The 20,678-nt window shown below is 36.5% G+C and overlaps 1 protein-coding gene across 1 annotated transcript in view; it reads left to right on the forward strand.

Annotated features, from left to right (window-relative positions):
- BTAF1 (B-TFIID TATA-box binding protein associated factor 1) overlaps positions 1-20,678 on the forward strand; it is a 95,517-nt gene that overhangs the window by 38,070 nt on the left and 36,769 nt on the right. The window contains exons 13-19 of the mRNA XM_025466503.3: positions 509-633; positions 2,486-2,606; positions 11,569-11,673; positions 13,263-13,412; positions 13,905-14,047; positions 14,293-14,467; positions 15,945-16,148. Of these exons, the coding sequence (XP_025322288.1) occupies positions 509-633; positions 2,486-2,606; positions 11,569-11,673; positions 13,263-13,412; positions 13,905-14,047; positions 14,293-14,467; positions 15,945-16,148 (1,023 nt within the window). The remainder of the gene's footprint in view (positions 1-508; positions 634-2,485; positions 2,607-11,568; positions 11,674-13,262; positions 13,413-13,904; positions 14,048-14,292; positions 14,468-15,944; positions 16,149-20,678) is intronic.

Genomic DNA, 20,678 nt, shown 5'->3' on the forward strand with positions numbered 1-20,678 from the left:
TGAAATGCCTCTTTTAAGATCTGATTTTCAAATTATCAAAATCAGAACATGAATATTTGGAAGTGCAGTAAGCAGTATTTATTTAAAAGCTCAAAAACTAAATTTGTCTTTTCATGATGATTAGTATTAAATATATTTAAGTTGCTTTACACAGAGGGTCATGTCTTGTATATGTACACTATATTGTTTTCAGAGTTTTTTTTTTTTTTTTTTTAAATAAAATAGAGTATTGGCGTAATAATGAGTATTGGCTACCTTATTTCTTGAATTCTCCCTCCCGTTATGAGCCTGGTTTGGAAGGGAAGCACCAAAGTAGAGTTGAGTGGCATTTAAAGAGGGGTAGAGAATTAATATAAGTAAATAACATCTCCCTCCTCCTTAATTTTGCTCAAAACTGTTACTATCCAAAGGTGTGAGGATTATATGTTTTCGAATTAGTAGTGACTGAAGTTTGGCATAGCTTGTGCATATTTTGTGTAAAATGTTTTCTTAATAACTGATCTTATAGGTACCCTTCATTATAAATACATTATGGGATGCTCTGCTGGAACTAGATGATCTTACAGCTTCAACAAATAGTATTATGACTCTTCTTTCATCCTTATTAACTTATCCTCAGGTCCAACAATGCAGGTAATTATTTGTAGTTAGTGGAATAAAGTAAAAAGTGTTTACATACATTTCCAGATAATGAAACCTAAGAATACAATCGTAGAGCATCTTTAAGAACAGCACTGTGAGTTGGGGATGCCAAAGACTATATTCTCAAGCAGCCTTTTCTTCTTTAATCTCTAACCACTGGCGCATTTGAGGCAGGAAATTAAAAAGGTCATCTCCTTTACCCTTTCGTTGCATTGGTTTTATAATTCTTCTCTTGTTCATACTATTATAGTTAACTTCAGAAATATAATGGAATAGCAAAATAAGTGCCTGTAAAAGCAAGTGAAGAGAAAAAGTGGCAGGGCATATATGGAATTTCCTAATTTTCAGGTATTTTTAATTAATAATGAAAGCTATAGGCATTAAATGAGTTCATCTGTGTGAAAGCCCTTTTCAAGCTGCAAAATGCAAGAGTTATTTTTAATTGTACTAAATCAGAGGTTGGCAGACTTTTTCGATGAAAGTCCAGATGGTGGTATTTTGGTTTTGTGGGCCATGTGATCATTGTCAAAAGTACTCAGCAATGCCATTCTAATACAAAAGCATCCATAGACAGTATATAAAGGAATGGATATGGCTGTGTTCCAATAAAACTTTATTTAAAAAATTGGGTAGAGTGGGTTTGGACCATAAGCCTTTGTTAATAACTACCCTAAATAAAGGACTTAGGACTTAAAAGAAAAATCATTAAGTAGACAGTGTCAGGAAAGTTAAATAATGTAAGAAAATGAAAGTAGTAGTGAAAATTCTGTTAATTCAATGTGATAGATATAATGTGGTTTTTAATTTCTTTCAAAGTTGCCTTATTAGAAAGTTTGCTTCATATATTTGGCAGATACTTTCCATCTTATGTAAGAAATAAATGCAGCATGTCATTAGGAACATGAATAGTTACACTATTAACAAGACCTTATTATAATGTTTTTACATAGTTGGAGTCTTATGTCTCTGTGTGCATGTGTTTAAATTAAAATTTTATAAATAAATTTACTAAATGTTTAAGTAAATGTAAGAAGTGATGTTCATACAAACCTGTAAGTAATGAAAATAGTGTTAAAAGATAGACATTCTGAGGGGAACCACAAAAGAATGGATAGTTACACCTGCCATATTCTTTTTTATTCACGCCTTTTTCTACAGTTACATATTTTAAATGCTGTTATACATCATCATTTCCTAATTCAAGGTAATTTTTATAGTAAATGACTCATGTATGTGCGGGAATTCTGTGGTTCAAGTTGTTAGCATAGATGTGGCATTTCTTGCTTTTCCATTTAAATTCTAATCTGTGAGAAGGAAGATATTTGAGTTTTCTTAACTTAGTAATGTTAAATAAAGATAATGAATTTCAAAACTACTACCATACAACCTCTTGCTCATTTGATATGTGACAGAGATGACCCCAAAAGGAAATGTAAGTTATGTGCATCTATTGATTACCTATTGGGGTTAGCCATGGGCAAGAATGAATTAACAATCTTGATTTTGTGTAGCCTGACTACCAGTTAGGATACATATCCCATTTTCATGAGTAAGAACAGATTGAAAATAAGGACAGTTATATTAGAAAGTTTATTTGAAAAAGGTAATTCATGCTATTAGTGCCGTAGAACCTAATATTTCTTTTGCCTGCATTTGCTCTGGCTATTGTGGTGCTATAATACCAGTTCTGAATGAGGATGTTAAATGAATGTTCATATGAAAACTGTATTATCTTTTTAAAATTTATTCATCAGGAAAGATACTAGGTCCACAAGGACATATTTAGATAATGTATTAACATAGTTACAACTGAGAATGAGTAACATTGTGTTTTCTTTATTAGTATTCAGCAGTCACTCACAGTTTTAGTTCCACGTGTCTGGCCTTTTTTGCATCACACTATATCATCAGTTCGAAGAGCAGCACTGGAAACTCTATTTACGTTATTATCAACACAGGACCAGGTAAGAACTAATAATTATGTCTAGTGATCTTGAAATTATATAAAATAATTTTATAAAATAAATCTGACCACCAGGTTACTCTTGCTACATATCCAAAGATCAGAAGAATGCTGGACTTAATAGCGGTGGTATGGTGACCATGTAGACACATAAGAATATAATCCCCATGAGGGCAGGAACATTTTTATATTTTGCTCTAGGTCATATTCCCAGTGCTTAGAATAGTACTTAACACATAGGAGGCCTTCAACAAATTTTTTGAGTGGAAGATGGATTGAATAGTCTGTTAGAGACCTATTCAGTTTTTGCTTGCTTTTTGTGGTTAACAGCTGGATGGTTGTTAGAATTGGCAGAGCTCATTCCAGATTAGGAGGCTACAGTTGGAGCTCTACAGTATGATTCCTTAAGAATGATGATGAAATTGCTAGGCACTTGCCTCTTCCTTAAGAATTACTCAATCTTAAGAGCATAGTATTTCCAAGGATAGTATACTTCAGGAGTCACACATGGAAATGCTTTGAAAGATCATCAGGTAATGTCACTGCTGACTTGAGGAGTCTTTGCCCTGCTTATAAAAGGCTTCACATTTTTATTTTAAAAATAACAATAGGTCAAACAAAATACTAGAATTTGGGGAAATATCATAAAGAGTCATTCTGACATGCTGTTATTTGTGGGTACCACAGTTTGAGCCAGTGATCCTTAAAAAGCAGCAGTTGGGGCAGCCCGGGTGGCTCAGTGGTTTAGCACCGCCTTTGGCCCAGGGTGTGGTCCTGGAGACCCGGGATCGAGCCCCACGTCAGGCTCCCTGCATGGAATGGAGCCTGCTTCTCCCTCTGCCTGTGTCTGTGCCTTTCTCTCTCTCTCTGTCTCTCATGAATAAATAAATTAAATCTTTAAAAAAAAAATTGATTTTTTTCATTTTACTTATTTATTTTTATTTTTTTCTTTTTCTTTTTTTCTTTTTTATACTTACTTATTTTTAGACAGTAGATTATAGTATAGGTAAATATCTCTCTTGTGTTCATGCCCTTCTGTGTGAATTAGGAATATTAAAAGAGGGGAATATTCCACATAGACTTGCTTTAATCAGCATGGTATTGTGTTGTATTTCTGTGATTCTGTATCTGTAAATTTGGTTTTGCCTTATTTTTAAATTTTATCTAATCAGAATCGTCTGAGGAAAAACCTTCAGATTTGTTTTATAACCCCCAGTTGATCAGGCATGGGTTCATATGACAACTGGCATGGGTTCTGAATTTTCATTTCATTTTTGTATTGTGGTATTTGATTCTTAAATAAATTCTTTTTTTTTTTTTTTAATTTATTTATTTATGATAGTCACACAGAGAGAGAGAGGCAGAGACATAGGCAGAGGGAGAAGCAGGCTCCATGCACCGGAAGCCCGACGTGGGATTCGATCCCGGGTCTCCAGGATCGCGCCCCGGGCCAAAGGCAGGCGCCAAACCGCTGCGCCACCCAGGGATCCCTGATTCTTAAATAAATTCTTAAATAAAGTTCTTAAATTTACTTTGGTTAGCCCTCTTGAAGTTACCAGATTTCTTCACTTCATGGTTTTCTTTATTATTTTTCTAACAGACTTTTAAGAGCAGTTTAGGTTTACTGAAAAATTGGGCAAGAAGCACATATTTCTTATATGCCCCTACACACACACACACACACACACACACACACACACACACATTTTCCCCATAGTTAACATCTTGCATTCGTGTAGTACTTTTTAAAAAAAATTTTGAGGGAGGGTGAGGGGCAGAGAGAGAAAATCTTAAGCAGATCCCATCCCATACCCATTGTGGAGCCTGATGGTTTGAACTAACAACCCTGAGATCATGACCTGTGCTGAAATCTAGAGTTGGGTAGTTAACCAACTGAGCCACTCAGGTGCCCCAGTATGTTCCATTGATCCATTAACTAAAGTCCATAGTTTACATTAGAATTTACTCTTTGTATTGTAGATTGTATGGGTTTTGACAAATGTCCAGTGATATGTTTCCACCATTGCAGTATCATACAAAATAAAAAAGTGCCTGTGCTCCATCTATGGATCCCTCTTTTCCTCTTTCCAAATTCTTTTTTTTTTTTTTTTAAGATTTTATTTATTTATTCATGAGAAACACAGAGAGAGAGGCAGAGACACAGGCAGAGGGAGAAGCAGGCTCTCTGTGGGGAGCCCGATGTGGGACTCTATCCGGGGACTCTGGGATCACACCCTGAGCCAAAGGCAGATGCTCAACCACTGAGCCACGAGGCATCCCCATTTACTGACTTATTGAAGGATATCTTGGTTGCTTCCTGTTTTGGGCAATTATGAATAAAGTTTTATTATTTTTTTTTAATTAGAGCAAGCACATAAGATGGGAGGGGCAGAGGGGGAGAGTGAGAATCAGACTCCCCTCTGAGTGGGGAGCTGGATGCAAGGCTCTATCCCAGGACCCTGAGATCATGACCTTAGCTGAAATCAGACACTTAACCAATTGAGCCACCAAGGCGCCCATGAATGAAGTTTGAAACATTATGTGCAAGTTTTTATATGGGAAAGTTTTCAGTGCACTTAGGTAAACCCCAGAGAGCACAAGGAGTATGTTTAATTTTATAAGAAATTGTCTTCCAGAATTGCCGTACCATTTGGCATTTCCATCAGTGGTGAATGAGAGTTCTTGTTGCTCCACATCCTTACAAACATTGAATGTTGTCAGTGTTGCAGATTTTAGCCTTTCTAATAAATGTGTAATGGAATCTTATAGTTTAAATTCCCCAATGATAGATGATGTTTTGAGCATCTTTTCATATGCTTATTTGCCATCTATATCTCTTCTTTAGTGAAGTGTCTATTCAGGTCTTTTCCCTTTTTAAAAAATTGAGTTGTTTTCTTACTCTTGAATTTTAAAATTTCTTTGTGTATTTCTTTTTTAAGTTTTATTTATTTAAGTAATCTCTTTACCCAATGTGAGGTTCAAGCTCATGACCCTGACTGAGATCAAGAGTTCTACGCTCTCGTGATTGACCCAGCCAGGTGCCCCTCTTCGGCCGTTGTCAGTCCTTTCCCTTATTATTTCCTAATATTAATCTGGAGTCAAGAAATATTTTCAAGTCCACCTCTGTAACCCAGCTGTAACCATGTTATATTTATTTGATGAAAAAATTTTTTCTGTAACAATGTTATATTTATTTGATGAATTTTTTAAAAAGATTTATTTATTTATTCATGAGAGAGACAGAGAGAGGCAGAGACCTAGGCAGAGGGAGAGGTAGGCTCTTCACAGGAGCCCAGGATCACGACCTGAGATGAAGGCAGCTGCCCAATCGTTGAGCCACCCAGGTGTCCCTATTTGATGAATTTTTTAAAAAATCCAGTATAGTTAACATAGTGTTATATCAGTTTCAGGTGTACAACATCGTGATTCGGGTACCTGAGTGGCTCAGTTGGTTAAGCAGGCACTTACCTTTGGCTCAGGTCATGATCTCATGGCCCTGGGATTGAGCCCCACATTGAGCTCCTGGTTCACTGGAGAGTTTGCTTCTCTTCTTCCTTTCCTCCTGCCTGTCACGCCTCTCATGCTTGCTCACTTGCTCTCTCAAATAAAAACAAAACAGGGGCAGCCCCGGTGGCTCAGCGGTTTAGCGCTGCCTTCAGCCCAAGGCGTGATCCTGGAGACCTGGGATCGAGTCCCACGTCGGGCTCCCTGCATGGGGCCTGCTTCTCCCTCTGCCTGTGTCTCTGCCTCTCTCTCTCAATGTCTCTCTCATGAATAAATAAATAAAATCTTAAAAAAATAAATAAAAACAAAACAAAACAAACCCACACAACTAATACAGTGATTCAATAATTCTATATATTAGTACTCATCACGATAAGTATCCTCTTGATCCACTTCACCTGCTCTACCCATCTATCCTCTGGTAACCATCAATTTGTTCTCTATGATTTAGTCTGTTTTTCTGGTTCATCTGTTGTTTTATTGTTCGTTTTGTTAAATTTCACATTTATGATTAAAATCTTATGGTATTTGTCTTTCTCTAACTTATTTCACTTAGCATTATGTTCTCTAGATCATTCGTTTTGCAAATGGCAAGATTTTATTTTGTCCGTTTTTATGGCTAGTATTTCTGTGTATGCATGTGTGTGCGCATAACGTATCCCACATTTTCTTTATCCATTCATCTATCACTGGACACTGGGCTGCTTCCATATTTTGACTATTGTAAATATTGCTGCAATAAATGTAGAGATGCATGTATCTTTAAATTAATGTTTTCATATTCTTTGGGTAAATACCCAAAAGAACAATTAACTGGATCATTTGGATGTTTTAACTGTTTGATAAATCTCCATACTGTTTTCCACACTGGCTGTACCAGTTTGCATTCCAACCAGCAGTGCACAAGAATTCCTTTTTCTCCACATCCTTGCCAGCACCTCTTGTTTCTTGTGTTGTGAATTTTAGCCATTCTGACAACTGTGATGTGATATCTCATTGTAGTTTTGATTTGCATTTCCTTGATGATGAGCAGTGTTGAGCATCTTTTCATGTGTGTGTTGGCCATCTGTATGTCTTCTTTGAAGAAATGTCTGTCTTCTGCCCATTTTTAAATTGGATTACTTGGCGGTTTTTTTGGTGCTGAGTTTTCTAAGTTCTTTTTTCTTTTTTTTTTTTTTTTAAGATTTTATTTATTTATTTATTTATTTATTTATTTATTTATTTATTTATTTATTTATTTATTTAAGAGAGACACACAGAGAGAAGCAGAGAGAAAGGCAGAGGGAGAAGCAGGCTCTCTGTGGGAAGCCCGATGTGGGACTCAATCCCAGGACCCCAGGATCATGCCCTGAGTCAAAGGCAGACGCTCAACCACTGAGCCACCCAGGCGTCCCTCTAAGTTCTTTTTTATATTTTGAATACTACCCTTTTATTGGATATGTCATTTGCAAACATCTTCTCCCATTCGTAGGTTGCCTTTTAGTTTTGTTGATTGTTTCCTTTGCTGTACAGAACCTTTTTGTTTTGATGTAGTCCTAGTAGTTTATTTTTTGCTTTTGTTTCCCTTGCTTGAGGAGACATGTCTAAAAAAATGTTGCTATGGCCATGCCAGAGAAATTACTGCCTGTGCTCTCTTGTAGGATTTTTATGGTTTCAAGCACACATGTAGGTCCTTAATCCATTTTGAGTTTTATTTTTGTGTCCAGTTTCATTCTTTTTTTTTTTTTTTAAAGACTTCATTTATTTATTCATGAGAGACAGAGAGAGAGAGGCAGAGACATAGGCAGAGGGAGAAGCAGGCTCCCTGTGGGGAGCCTGATGTGGAACTCAATCCCAGGACCCTGGGATCAGGCCCTGAGTCAAAGGCAGATGCTCAACCACTGAGCCACCCAGGTGCCCCTGGATCAAAACTTTCTAGTTTCATTTTACTTTTTTTTTTTTTTTTTTTTAAATAATGGGCCACATTTAATATATGGCCCACCTTTTCAATAATGTATCTCCATTCCTCTCTCTGTGATCCCACTACCATTGCCTGGTTCAAGCTTGTGCACTTCTCAAATACATCAATTCATCACCTTTCAAACTGGTCTCTCTGCCTCCATTTTGGTTCTCACCCCCATTTGGTCTTTCATGGTGCTGAGTGGGATTGTTATAAAATGCAATGCTAATCATTGGACTCCTTATTTAGACTCTTCAACTGTTTTTTTATATTCTTCACTAGTTTGGCACAGAAGACTTTCCAGATATTGGCTCTTCCTCCTCTATAGCCTCTTTTTTTCATTCAAGTACACTTTGTATAGCCAAACCAAACCACTTCGTAGGGAGCATGAAATAGGAACTTGTAAGCAAACCTGAACTAGTTTCATTTGGTAAGAACATAAAAACAAGGTGTAACCTTTTTGTTAAACTAGCAGTTTGGTGATCAAAGTGAAGAAATTTACTACTTGATTTTACTTTCTGTACTGTCTCTTTAGCCCATGAGTGTTTTTATGCGTACAAGAGTGTATCTGTGAATCTGTATGTCTGTCAGTCAACTACTTTCCTGGAATATCTAGTATTGTTACCAGTTAGCGCTGTAGCTTGAACTTGACTCCTTAATCTAGAAAAACATGTTGGACTTTAATCTTTTGTTCTCCTGATAGGGTCAACTTTTCCATTCCACTTGCATCACAGCCACTTTGAGTTATTACAAAATTTCAGTTACATACATCATTGACTATTTGAAAAGCAAGCTTTAGCATGAAACATATTTAGCATGAAGATATATATGAGATTGAGTTGGAATCTCAGGATCTAGGATGTAAGAAATTTCTCATATGCATATGTAGAGGGGAAAAGAAAGACCAAAAGACTATATTTAACTAAGACTGGCATTAGAGAACATTAGCTAGTTAGGTGTTGGCCAGATTTTACAAAGGTATTGAAGGGCAAGAGCAAAGGTTAAAATAACTCATCTGACTTTCAATAAATATTGATTGGACAAATGAGTAGAACAGAGCATTATAAATTGTGTAAATATGGAGTTTACTTCATTTTTGTGTTTTTTTTTTTTTCTTTCAGCAGTGGCCCAAAATGGGATTTCAGATCAAATTAATGAAAAAAAACTCTGTAATTCATTGCTTAGTTGTGCTTCTTTCCAAATCTCCTCCCCTGAAACCCCAAATCACTTGATAACAGAGATAAGAAATGATGATGAATTTATCTACAGGCAGGAATCAAGTGTTCGTGGGAGTGATGATCAGACTTCTGCTTTTTTCCACATCTATAACCATTTTGTGGGAATGCTTGTGGGAAAATAAAAGAAGGGGTATAGCAAAAAGGTATTGGCAAGAGCTTACCCTGTCAGTTTTACAAATTTGGCATTTATTGCCAACTAAAATTGTGGAAAATTTCACATATAACTAACTACTCTCCATGACATGGGACCATTTCCTGTAAGAAATATGAATTTATTCAACAAATAATTTAGTGCCTACCTATGTCCTTACAATTCTTTAGATACTCATCAGTAAAAGACAAGGTCATTGCCCTTCTGTAGAGCTTAAAACAGGAAATTAAACAAGACAGGAGAAACAGGCAACTAGACAAGCTCTAATAACAAAATGAGGTGTAAGCATCTGGTAGGGAAAGTAGACGATGCTGTTGGATCCTTGCTAGTGGGGTGAGTGAAGGCCAGGGAACACACCCTACTAAAAGTGAAGTTTAAGCTGAGATCTGAAGGATGAATAGAATTAAGGGAAAAGCAGAGTAAAGGTCAGGAACAGCATGTGAAACTCTGGAAGCAGGAGAGTGCATGATTGTACTAAAGAGGAAGTGAAAGCAAATTGGCTGGAGGGTAGAGTGTGAGTGAGTATAGTTGGCTAGAAGTTTCATCTTGATCTTCAGGTACAGTGAGCTGATAGTCCTATTTCTGTTTGTCATCAACTCAGTTTACTCTGAGTTCCAAGAAGGCAGAAGACAGCAAAGAACATCAATCTTAATAAAGCAACTGGAGGGATCCCTGGGTGGCGCAGCGGTTTAGGGCCTGCCTTTGGCCCGGGGCGTGATCCTGGAGACCCAGGATCGAATCCCACGTCGTTGGGCTCCCGGTGCATGGAGCCTGCTTCTCTCTGCCTCTCTCTCTCTCTCTCTGTGTGACTATCATAAATAAATAAAAATTAAAAAAAAAATAAAGCAACTGGAAAGAAACTACCCCATCTATGTCACACTCCATAACAATTAGCCATTTCCTTTGTAATTCCCTCAAATGCCTTCCCCTCCCATCTGATGCTTACTACAAAAATGTTGGGGACTACATTTAGGACTAACATAAAATGCTAATAATTGCTCTGTTAATTATTTAATACAGACCAAAAATTTTTTTCAAAGGCATTTGAAAAGCTTGAATTCACATATAACTTGAGTAATAGTGTTCCTGATTATAGTTAATTTAAACTTGGTGAAGGTATGGGACGCCTGGGTGGCTTAGTGGTTGAGTGCATCTGCCTTTGGCTCAGGGCGTGATCCTGGAGTCCCGAGATTGAGTTCTCGCATTGGCTCCCTGCATGGAGCCTGCTTCTCCCTCTGCTTGTGTCTCTGCCTCTCTCTTTCTGTGTCTCTCATGAATGAATAAATAAAATCTTAAAAAAAAAACACAAAAAACTTGGTGAAGTAAACAGACTGGTAGGAATTTTTCTGTATTTTAGTTTACACTATGCTAGACTAGTGCTAGGTGGTCATCAGCACTTTGTAGATATTCCCTAGATTGGGGGGAAATTTTTGATAAGTAGAGTCCTAGTTAGTAGCATACTAAAAGTCTATTAACTACTTTAATTAAAAAAGTTTGGAAAGAGGAATTCCAAGGAGGGTAGTCTCTAAGGGACTGAGGAATAATATGCTCCTCAATGTACTTCATTCCCCCACCAATCTAGTTAAAAAAACTTATAAATACAAAGCAGTAGCATTAGATTTCCTGCCTAAATCATTGTATACTGGAAGACAGGTGCAAAATTAGTCAAAACAAGTGGGCAGACTTTCAGATCTGCAAGAGATAGATTGGCCCTGGATGGGCCAGATTATACATTGTGATTTTTTCAGGTAATAGTAAGCTAATTACTTTCTGCAGCCAAATCGAAAAGATGTTTGCACAATTGTTCAGGTGAAGTGAATTTGGCCTTCAGGTGTTTCCCCAGTTTTATCTTGTATTTTCTACTAAGCAGACTTTATGCTATGCTACTAGAGAATCTGCATTTTTAAAATACTAGTTTTTCTGGTGATATTTAATTTCTCCAAATCATTAGAATAAGAAGTGCAATACTGTTGCTCCAAAATCTTGTAAAAATTTATCACCCAGTCGAACATTTTGGTAAAGTCATACCATCGTTTCATGGTAACACTTGTATTATTTGACTTGTAACTCTTCAAATAAGCTAACACTCAAGAATTATATACTATAGATTTGATGCTGTTTTTGTTTTCAGAACTCTTCATCTTGGCTTATACCTATCCTGCCTGATATGCTTCGACACATTTTTCAGTTTTGTGTTTTAGAAAGCAGCCAGGAAATTCTGGACCTCATTCACAAGGTACACAATAAATATATCTGTACTCTTTTCCCTGATAGCTTGGTAGATTTTTAAAATTTTTCATAATTGGTGTACGTTATTGGTCAAGGATTTTACGAAACTAGAAATCAAGACACTTGAAAAGCGTGGAGATCTATAAAATGAAACAAAGAAATAGGCCTTTTATGGAGTATAATAGTTAATTCTACTAGGCAAGTATTTTAAGCACTTTCTGATAGCCTCAATACAGAAAATAAATGAAAACACTTTTTCTGCATCATTTATTTTGCTGTTTATCCATATGCTTATTGATCCTGCAAAGTATCTTTTGGGATCATTGGTAATATATAGAGTCTTGATTGTTGTGGTTTGGATTTATATTTTTTTCCTTACTTAGCAAGATTGGTCATATGTGTTAGAATCTTTAAAAAAGAGGCACTTGATATATTTAATAAATGCTTATGTAGGGAAATGGTACTCTTGTAATTCAGTCTTGAGTTCTTGCCCCTGAGGCAGCTCGTTGTTAACAGCCTTGGATTAACAGTGGTATTTTTATGTGTTTTTAGTTACATTTAATATTAGGCATCAAGAAAGGTACCTTATTGAGTAAGATCATGAATCAAGATTTGTTCTTAATTTTATGCTAGGATATTATTACCTCTAATTTTAGCAGAGGATCTCTATCAGAAGCTGTTATATCTTGAATATGTGTGTGGTTTTGTTTGTTTTTAAGATTTTATCTGACAGAGCATAAGTTGAGGGAGGGGGAGGGGCAGTGGGAGAGGGAGAGGGAGAAGCAGACTCTGCACTGAGCACAGAGCTTGACTTGAGGATTGATGCGGGCCTCGATACTAGGACCCTGAGATCATGACCAGAGCCAAAGGTAGACTCTTAACCAACTGAGCTACCCAGGTGCCCCTAAAGTGTGTGTGTTGACTATAGGACTGCATTAGTATCAAGATTTATGATTATATGCAAAGGATTTCAATGACTGAACTTTTGACAACTCTTATATTTATGGCTATCTTATATTTTAAATGATATTCACAAAATATTGAAGGAAATTCTTTGTATTCCTCTCTTGAAAACTTTTTGTTTTTTAGTATACAAACCTATCAAAAAGCTGTATTTAAAATTAAGCCTTTAAAAAAAATAAAATAAAATAAAAAATAAAAAAATAAAATTAAGCCTTTATATTGACTTTAAAATTGGTTTTTCTGCTGTTTCCTACTTTTTTTTTTTAAATTCAGTATCCCCCCCCAAAAAAATTCAGTATCCCTAAAAATAAGTGTTAGATTTTTTAAGTATTAGATTTTATTATTTTTTATTTATTTTTTATTTTTTAAAAGATTTTTTACTATTTATTTAAATACACAGAGAGGAGAGAGAGAGAGAGAGGCAGACACAGGCAGAGGGAGAAGCAGACTCCATGCAGGGAGCCTGATGTGGGACTCGATCTTGGGTCTCCAGGATCACGCCCTGGGCTGAAGGTGGCGCTAAACTGCTGAGCCACCAGAGCTGCCCCTAAGTATTAGATTTTAATAAGTATTAGATTTTACTAGCCCTTACTAGAAAAATTTCACTTTTCACGGTTCTCTTTTATTCTGTAGGTTTGGATGGAACTGCTGAGCAAGGCTTCAGTTCAGTATGTGGTAGCAGCTGCTTGTCCATGGATGGGTGCTTGGCTTTGCCTAATGATGCAACCTTCTCATTTACCTATTGATTTAAATATGTTGCTAGAAGTAAAAGCTAGAGCCAAGGTAAGTGTAGAGGGACATAATATATTTGTATGTTCAGTTCTGGTTATTAATATGGTAACCATGTAAGAAATTTGTATTGGTTTATTTTAACCATGATTTAATTAATTTAATGTACGGAGAAATTATTATTTTATGAGGACCTTGGCAAAATGCATAATAACCTTGACAAAATACATAATAATTTTTATCCATGAAAATTTTGTGAAAAGAACTGTGTTTTACTGGGATGACAAATGAGAATATTTTTGTGTAGAGGAGAGTTGCCTATTAAGTTTTTTATTTTTAAAGATTTTATTTATTCATGAGAGACACACAGAAGCAGAGACATGTAGGCAGAAGGAGAAGCAGGCTCCCTTTAGGGAGCCTAATGTGGGACTCCATCCCAGGACCTTGGGATCAGGCCCTGAGCCAAAGGCAGACGTTCAACCACTGAGCCACCCAGGTGTCCCTGATGATTAATCTTTAATTATTTTTTTTCCTCTTTCCCTCTAGGAAAAAACAGGTGGTAAGATACGCCAAGGCCAAAGCCAAACTAAAGAAGTCCTTCAGGAATACATTGCAGGTGCAGACACCATCATGGAAGACCCCTCTACTAGGGATTTTGTTGTTATGCGGGCCAGAATGATGGCAGCCAAGTGAGTATACAAAATTCAGAAGCCCTTTAACTAAAATATTCTTCTGATATGTTTGTCAGTACTTCCTCTAGCACACTATTACAGAAAAAGTGTAAGAGAACATTTTTAATTTTCTTGAAGTTTTAAATTACATTTATATCTTTTTATAAAGATAAAATAGGAGTTATGTCTTTGTTGGGAAAAGTTATAGCTTCAATAAGGAAAATGTTAAGAAATTTCTGTAGTAACTTTTTTCTCCCTCATAGGTTGTTAGGGGCGCTTTGTTGCTGTATTTGTGATCCAGGTGTAAATGTGGCAACCCAAGAAATTAAACCAGCTGAATCCCTTGGCCAATTACTGCTCTTCCATTTGAACTCCAAATCTGCCTTACAGAGAATTAGTGTTGCTTTGGTAATCTGTGAATGGGCTGCTTTACAAAAGGTAAGATTTTGCCCAAAAAGTAATGAAGACAAGTAAACCAGTTTCCATTAGCTGTTAGGATTATTCTTATTACATTTTATAAACAAACAAATCTTCTCCGTATAAAAACCCAACAGTTATAGAAAAGTTTTCTAAATTATAGTGAAACATTGTTTCTCTTCCATTTGCTTTTAACTTTAGGCTTTTTTTTTTTTTTTTTTTTTCCGTAGAATCCCTAATCTGGTACCTGAGACTACTAGCTAAGACTATACTTAATGTTTACTCTTGATATTATAATCTGTTAAGAGATGTCCCTGCTAAAAAGACATGTGTGTGGAAGCAGTCCAGAAACTATTAGTCATTCATTCCTTTATATTTCAGATGTCACTGAAAACTACAAAAGATAAGAGGCTTTGAGTAATAGAAATCTATTTGTATGAGTAGTAGCAAGGGCAGAATTTTGGGTCACAGGAAGAATAAAACCTCTACATTTAAATGAAAATCTTCATGTTTTCAATTAAGCTATTCCTGCAGCCCCTTTAACCTTTAATTTCTAATAAGGTGTGTGATTTTGTGTAAGACTTCTGTAAATCAAAGAAACTTCCTGCTGGCTTTGTTTATTCCATTAACTGGAATTCTGGAAATTTAACTGTCTGCACTTGCTGTGAGAGTTTCTTGTTACTGCCTCTTAGCAGTTTGTTAAAGCTATAAGCTATGTCTAAAAGTAATTGAGCCATGCTCTGTTGCAACTGAGACCCCAGCTTTGCCTCTGGAAAGAAGCAAGGCTCATCTGTTTTTAGGCAGGACTCGGTGTGCTGGAGAGGCAGTGATGCTGTGTTTTTGTGCCTCTCAGACTCAGCAGCAAGTGTTGACAGTTCGGTTTCTGGACCCTCACAGAGCTTCTCTGGACTTACTCTGTGAAGCCCAGGCTGATCACCCAGATCCCACAGAACCCCTCATGGCTCACCACTGAGGCCATTCCCCCTCTGGTTGGGGCAGGCAACAACCAGAGAGAGTGGGAAGGGTTAGTTAAATTTGGGGGCAGGTAAGTAGCTTTTAAATTATATATCCATTTCTACAGTATGGCATGTGAAGCTATGGGTTCAACTATTAAATCTAATAATGAGTTTTCAAATAACATTTTTAATGCATGCTAAGTGTTCTTTTCTGACTGATTTCTTTTTACAGTTACATATTTTTAAATCTGTGCTATATGTACACTTGGTATAAATTCAGAGTTAAGTAAGAGTAATTAGGTGCAAAATTTATGGAATTGTAATAGTTCCATGTGCATGTTCTGTGGTCATTCATATTAAAATTTTAGCATAGTTTGGGTGTGATACCTTTTCTACAACTAACGATGTTCTGGGAGGTAACAGAATGTAGATTCAAAATGTATAGGAATTTAGAATTTGGTAGTTTGCAAGTGAAAATGTATGCATCTCTAAGAATTATGTTTATATATTGGCCCTGATGTTTTTTGTCTGTTATATTTTAGGAGTGTAAAGCTGTTACCCTAGCTGTGCAGCCACGTTTACTTGATATCCTTTCAGAACATTTGTATTATGATGAAATTGCCGTTCCATTCACGCGAATGCAGAATGAGTGTAAACAGCTTATTTCATCATTAGCTGATGCACATATTGAAGTTGGTAATAGAGTAAACAACAATGTTTTTACAATAGATCAAGCTAATGACCTGGTGAGTAAAGAAGTAACTTTCTTAATTTTAGATTGAGCATGAAATAAAGATTAGAAATTTGTTATGTGGTGTTTACCACAAAAACACTATTTTGAATATGTCCGTGGCCTGATAGCTTGCCACCCCAGCCCTATAGGAAAGTTATTGTATTGTATTGACTTCTTTAAAATTAGAGGATGGGGAAGGAATTTTCTTTAAATCTCAGATTCTAACAAGCCCATGTACCTTTATCAGAAAAAGCTGTTCCATTTTTTGGTCATTTCTCAGTTTTGCTTAACACTGGCAGAGTATTAGGATGCCTAGGTGGCTCAATTGGTTAAGTGTTTGAATCTTGGTTTCTGTGCAGGTGTTGATCTCAGGGTCTTGAGATCAGCCTTGCATCAGACACTGTGCTCAGAGTGCAGTCTGCCTGAGAGTCTTTCCTTCTCCCTCTCCATTCTTTGCCCCACCCTCTGCTTGTGCACAGGCATTCTCTCTCTCTCTCAAATAAAAAGCTTAAAAAAAAAACTAAACTAAAACTGGCAGAGTATAGAGAAAACTACTTCTATATAAGTTCCTGAGTATTTCTTATCTCCTCTCTCAACTTACAATGAAAATAGTCAAACATAAAGAAAAGGTAAAAGAATTACACAGTGAACATTCATATATTATTCATCGACTAGATTGTATAGTTAACATTTTACTAAATTTGCTTTATCACATATATATGCAGCTCTCTACTTAACCAGCCATCAGTTTATCTTATTTTTTTTGATGCATTTCTAAGTTGCAGACATTAGTACACTTCAGCATGTATATATATCATTAGCTAAAATTCAGTATTTGTTTTTTGCTCTTTTGTGAGGTAAAATTTATCTCCTATGGAGTACACAAATCTTAAACTATTTGATGAATTTTAACAGATGGGTGTATCTATGAAACCCAAACTTGGGATCCCTGGGTGGCGCAGCGGTTTGGCGCCTGCCTTTGGCCCAGGGTGCCATCCTGGAGACCCGGGATCAAATCCCACGTCGGGCTCCCGGTGCATGGAGCCTGCTTCTCCCTCTGCCTATGTCTCTGCCTCTCTCTCTCTCTCTCTCTGTGTGTGTGTGTGTGTGTGACTATCATAAATAAATAAAAATTAAAAAAAAAAAAAAAGAAACCCAAACTCCTGTCAAGTTACAGACAGTACCATCACTATTTCAAAGTCAATCCCTGCCTATCCCTGCCCTCAAGTAATCATTGTTCTGATTTTTCCACCATAGATTACTTTTGCTTATTCTAGAATTTTATATAATCAGAATCATACACTTTGTGCTGTTTGATATAAGTTTTTTTTTTCAGCATGATGTTTTTAAAATTCATCCATGTTATGTGTTTTGGTGATTCATTGTTTTTTATCGATTAGTTTTATTCCATTGTATAAATATACCACAGTTAAACTCTTCTCCTATTGATAAAAACTTGAGCTGTTCCAAGTTTTGGGCTGTTATGAACAGAGTTGCTATAAACATTCTTGCACAAGTCTTTTTGTAGATCTGTATTTTCACTTCTTTGAATAAATATGTATGAGTAGAATTGCTGGGTCATTGGGTAGGTGTTTGTTTGGTTTTATAAAAAATTGCAGACCTTTTCCCAAAGTGGCTATATCATTTTACCTTCTAACCAACAATATGTGTGAGTTCTGGTTGTTCCACACCATCACCAGCATTTGGTGTGATTGCTCCATCACCAACATTTGGTATGATTGCTACTTTTATTTTAGCCATTCTGGTGGTTATATGATAGCGTCATTGTGGTTTTACTTTATGTTTCCTTGATGACTAATATGTTCAACACTTTTTTGTGTCATATTGGCCATTTGTAGACCTGTCTGAAATCTATATTCAAATTTTTTGTCTATTTTTTAATGAGGTTGTCTTATTATTATTGAGTTGTAGAAGTTTTGGTTTTTTAAAAAAGATTTACTTGAGGGAGGGAGGGAGAGAGAGAGAAAAAGAGAGAAAGAGAGGGCCACAGAGGAAGAAAGGGGCAGAGGGAGAGAGAGAGAAAGAGAGAATCTTAAGCAGACTCCAGGCTGAGCATGGAGCCCAACTCGGGGCCTTGATCTTATAACCCTGAGATCATGACCTGAGCTGAAACCAAGAGTCAGATGCTTGACCAGCTGAGCCACCCAGGTGCTCCTAGGAGTTGTTTTGTTTCGTTTTTAAATATATCTCAGAATACCAAATCTTTTTAAGAAGGGTGCTTTCTGAATATTTTTTCCCAGTATGTGGCTTGCCTTTTCTTAATTGTCTTTAGATAAGCAAATATTTTTAATTTTGATGACATCTAATTTATCAGTTGTTTTCTTCTATGGTTATTGTGTTCTGTGACCTAAAGTACCTTTTCTTACTCCAAGTTGTGAAGGTATTCACATACATTTTCTTGGCAGTTTTAGCTTGTTTGCTTGCTTGTTTATTTATATCTAGATTTATAGATTTTATTTATTCATTAGAGACACAGGCAGAGGGAGAAGCAGGCTGCATGGAGGGAACCCAATGCAGGACTCGATCCCAAGACTCCAGGATCACACCTTGGGCTAAAGGCGGCACTAAACTGCTGAGCCACCCGGGCTGCCCAGCTTTTATGTTTAGATTTGTCATCCATTTTGAATGTATAGTGTGAAGTACAGATTGTTTTCATGAAGATAACCATTTTTTCCAGCATCATTTATTGAAAAGATTTTCCATTCCCCATTGGATTGCTTTGGCACCTTTCAAAAATTTGTTGAAGTGTAGATCTATATTTGTACTCTGTTCAATCTATTTGTCTCTCATACCATCACCAATGTCTTAATTACTGTAAGCTTTGTACTTTAGTAAGTTCTTGAAGTTAGGTGTAAATGAGTTCTTCCTTTTTTGAGTTATAGTATCAGAAAACTGAGTTACTTGTGTTGGTTCCTGTGAAAGAGCAGTCTTCAATTTTTTATCCTTTTCTAATTAGAAACTTATATATTGAATTTTTTTTGTTCTCACCTGTGAGAAAAGTTAAATTGCTATTTTTTGAGTTGTTTATGAGGTGGTTTTTCTGGTTGTTGCTGTTCTATAATTTATCCATTTTTCTTCTGGTGGTTTTTTTTTTTTTTTTTTTCCATCTTGGAATTAAATCTTAAACTTTACAGTCTGTCTTCCCTCTCTATTTTTGACAATTTTATTTTTCTTATGATGAAAACTTTCAAGGTTTACTGTCTTAGCAATGTCCACATATACAATGTAATATTATTTACTGTGGTTATCATGCTGTACATTACTTCCCCATAACTTATTTTATAACTGGAAGTTTGTACCTCTTGACCTCCACCCATTTTGCCCTCCTTCCCCAAATCTCCCTCCCCTCTGGGCAAATACCAGTCTACTTTGTATCTGTTAGCTTTATTTGCTCGTGTTTTTTTTTTAGATTACACATGTAAGTGAAATCATAATGTATTTGTCTTTCTCTGATGTATTTCACTTAGCATAATGCCCTCAAGGTCCATCCATTTTGTTGGAGATGGAAAAATTCAATCTCTTTTGTGGCTAAATAATATTCCATTGTAAATATATGCTGTATCTTCTTTATCCATTCATTCATCCGTGAAAAGCCATTGCTTTTTTTTTTAATTTTTATTTTATTTATGATAGTCACAGAGAGAGAGAGAGAGAGAGGGGCAGAGACACAGGCAGAGGGAGAAGCAGGCTCCATGCACCGGGAGCCCGATGTGGGACTCGATCCCGGGTCTCCAGGATCACGCCCTGGGCCAAAGGCAGGCGCCAAACCGCTGCGCCACCCAGGGATCCCAAGCCATTGCTTTTTAAATCTTTACATTGACTTCCTGTTTTTCTCTTACCTGCCAGTATAAGCGTATTCCTCAGATCTTTCTTTGTCACCATTCTCACAATTTAGTTCTTATCCAGGTGTTACGCTATCTTCTCTTGATCTCTTGAAGTTCTTCGATTGGGCATTTTTAGTTGGATAGCTTCAGTTTAATACAACCAAAACTGGAATTTAACAGTAAAATGCCCTTTTCAATCCACAGTTGCAAATTTTGCTACCATTTTCTTTCAGAAAGCCTCAGATGTTTATCTTTTCTCTGTTTTCATTACAATCTGGTCAAGGGCCTTAGTACTTTATGACTAGGTCCTGACTCATCTCTAAGGCTCTAGGTGGTCTTTGGCCCATTTCATCTTGCGTGTTGTGCCAGACTTGTAAAGTCTGTTAGTGCCACTCTGAAAGTATCCCTCCCTTACTTAAAAACATTATTTTTGTTTTCCTTGATTTTAGTTTTTTCTTTCTTACTTTTTTTTTTTTTAATTTTTTATTTATGATAGTCACAGAGAGAGAGAGAGAGGCAGAGACATAGGCAGAGGGAGAAGCAGGCTCCATGCACCAGGAGCCTGATGTGGGATTCGATCCCAGGTCTCCAGGATCGTGCCCTGGGCCAAAGGCAGGTGCCAAGCCACTGCGCCACCCAGGGATCCCTCTTTCTTACTTTTTATACCTTTTCTAAATTCTTTATCTCTTTTCATTATC

The sequence above is a fragment of the Canis lupus genome, chromosome 28 (genome assembly GCF_003254725.2).
Source record: "Canis lupus dingo isolate Sandy chromosome 28, ASM325472v2, whole genome shotgun sequence".
Classification (NCBI taxonomy): domain Eukaryota; kingdom Metazoa; phylum Chordata; class Mammalia; order Carnivora; family Canidae; genus Canis; species Canis lupus.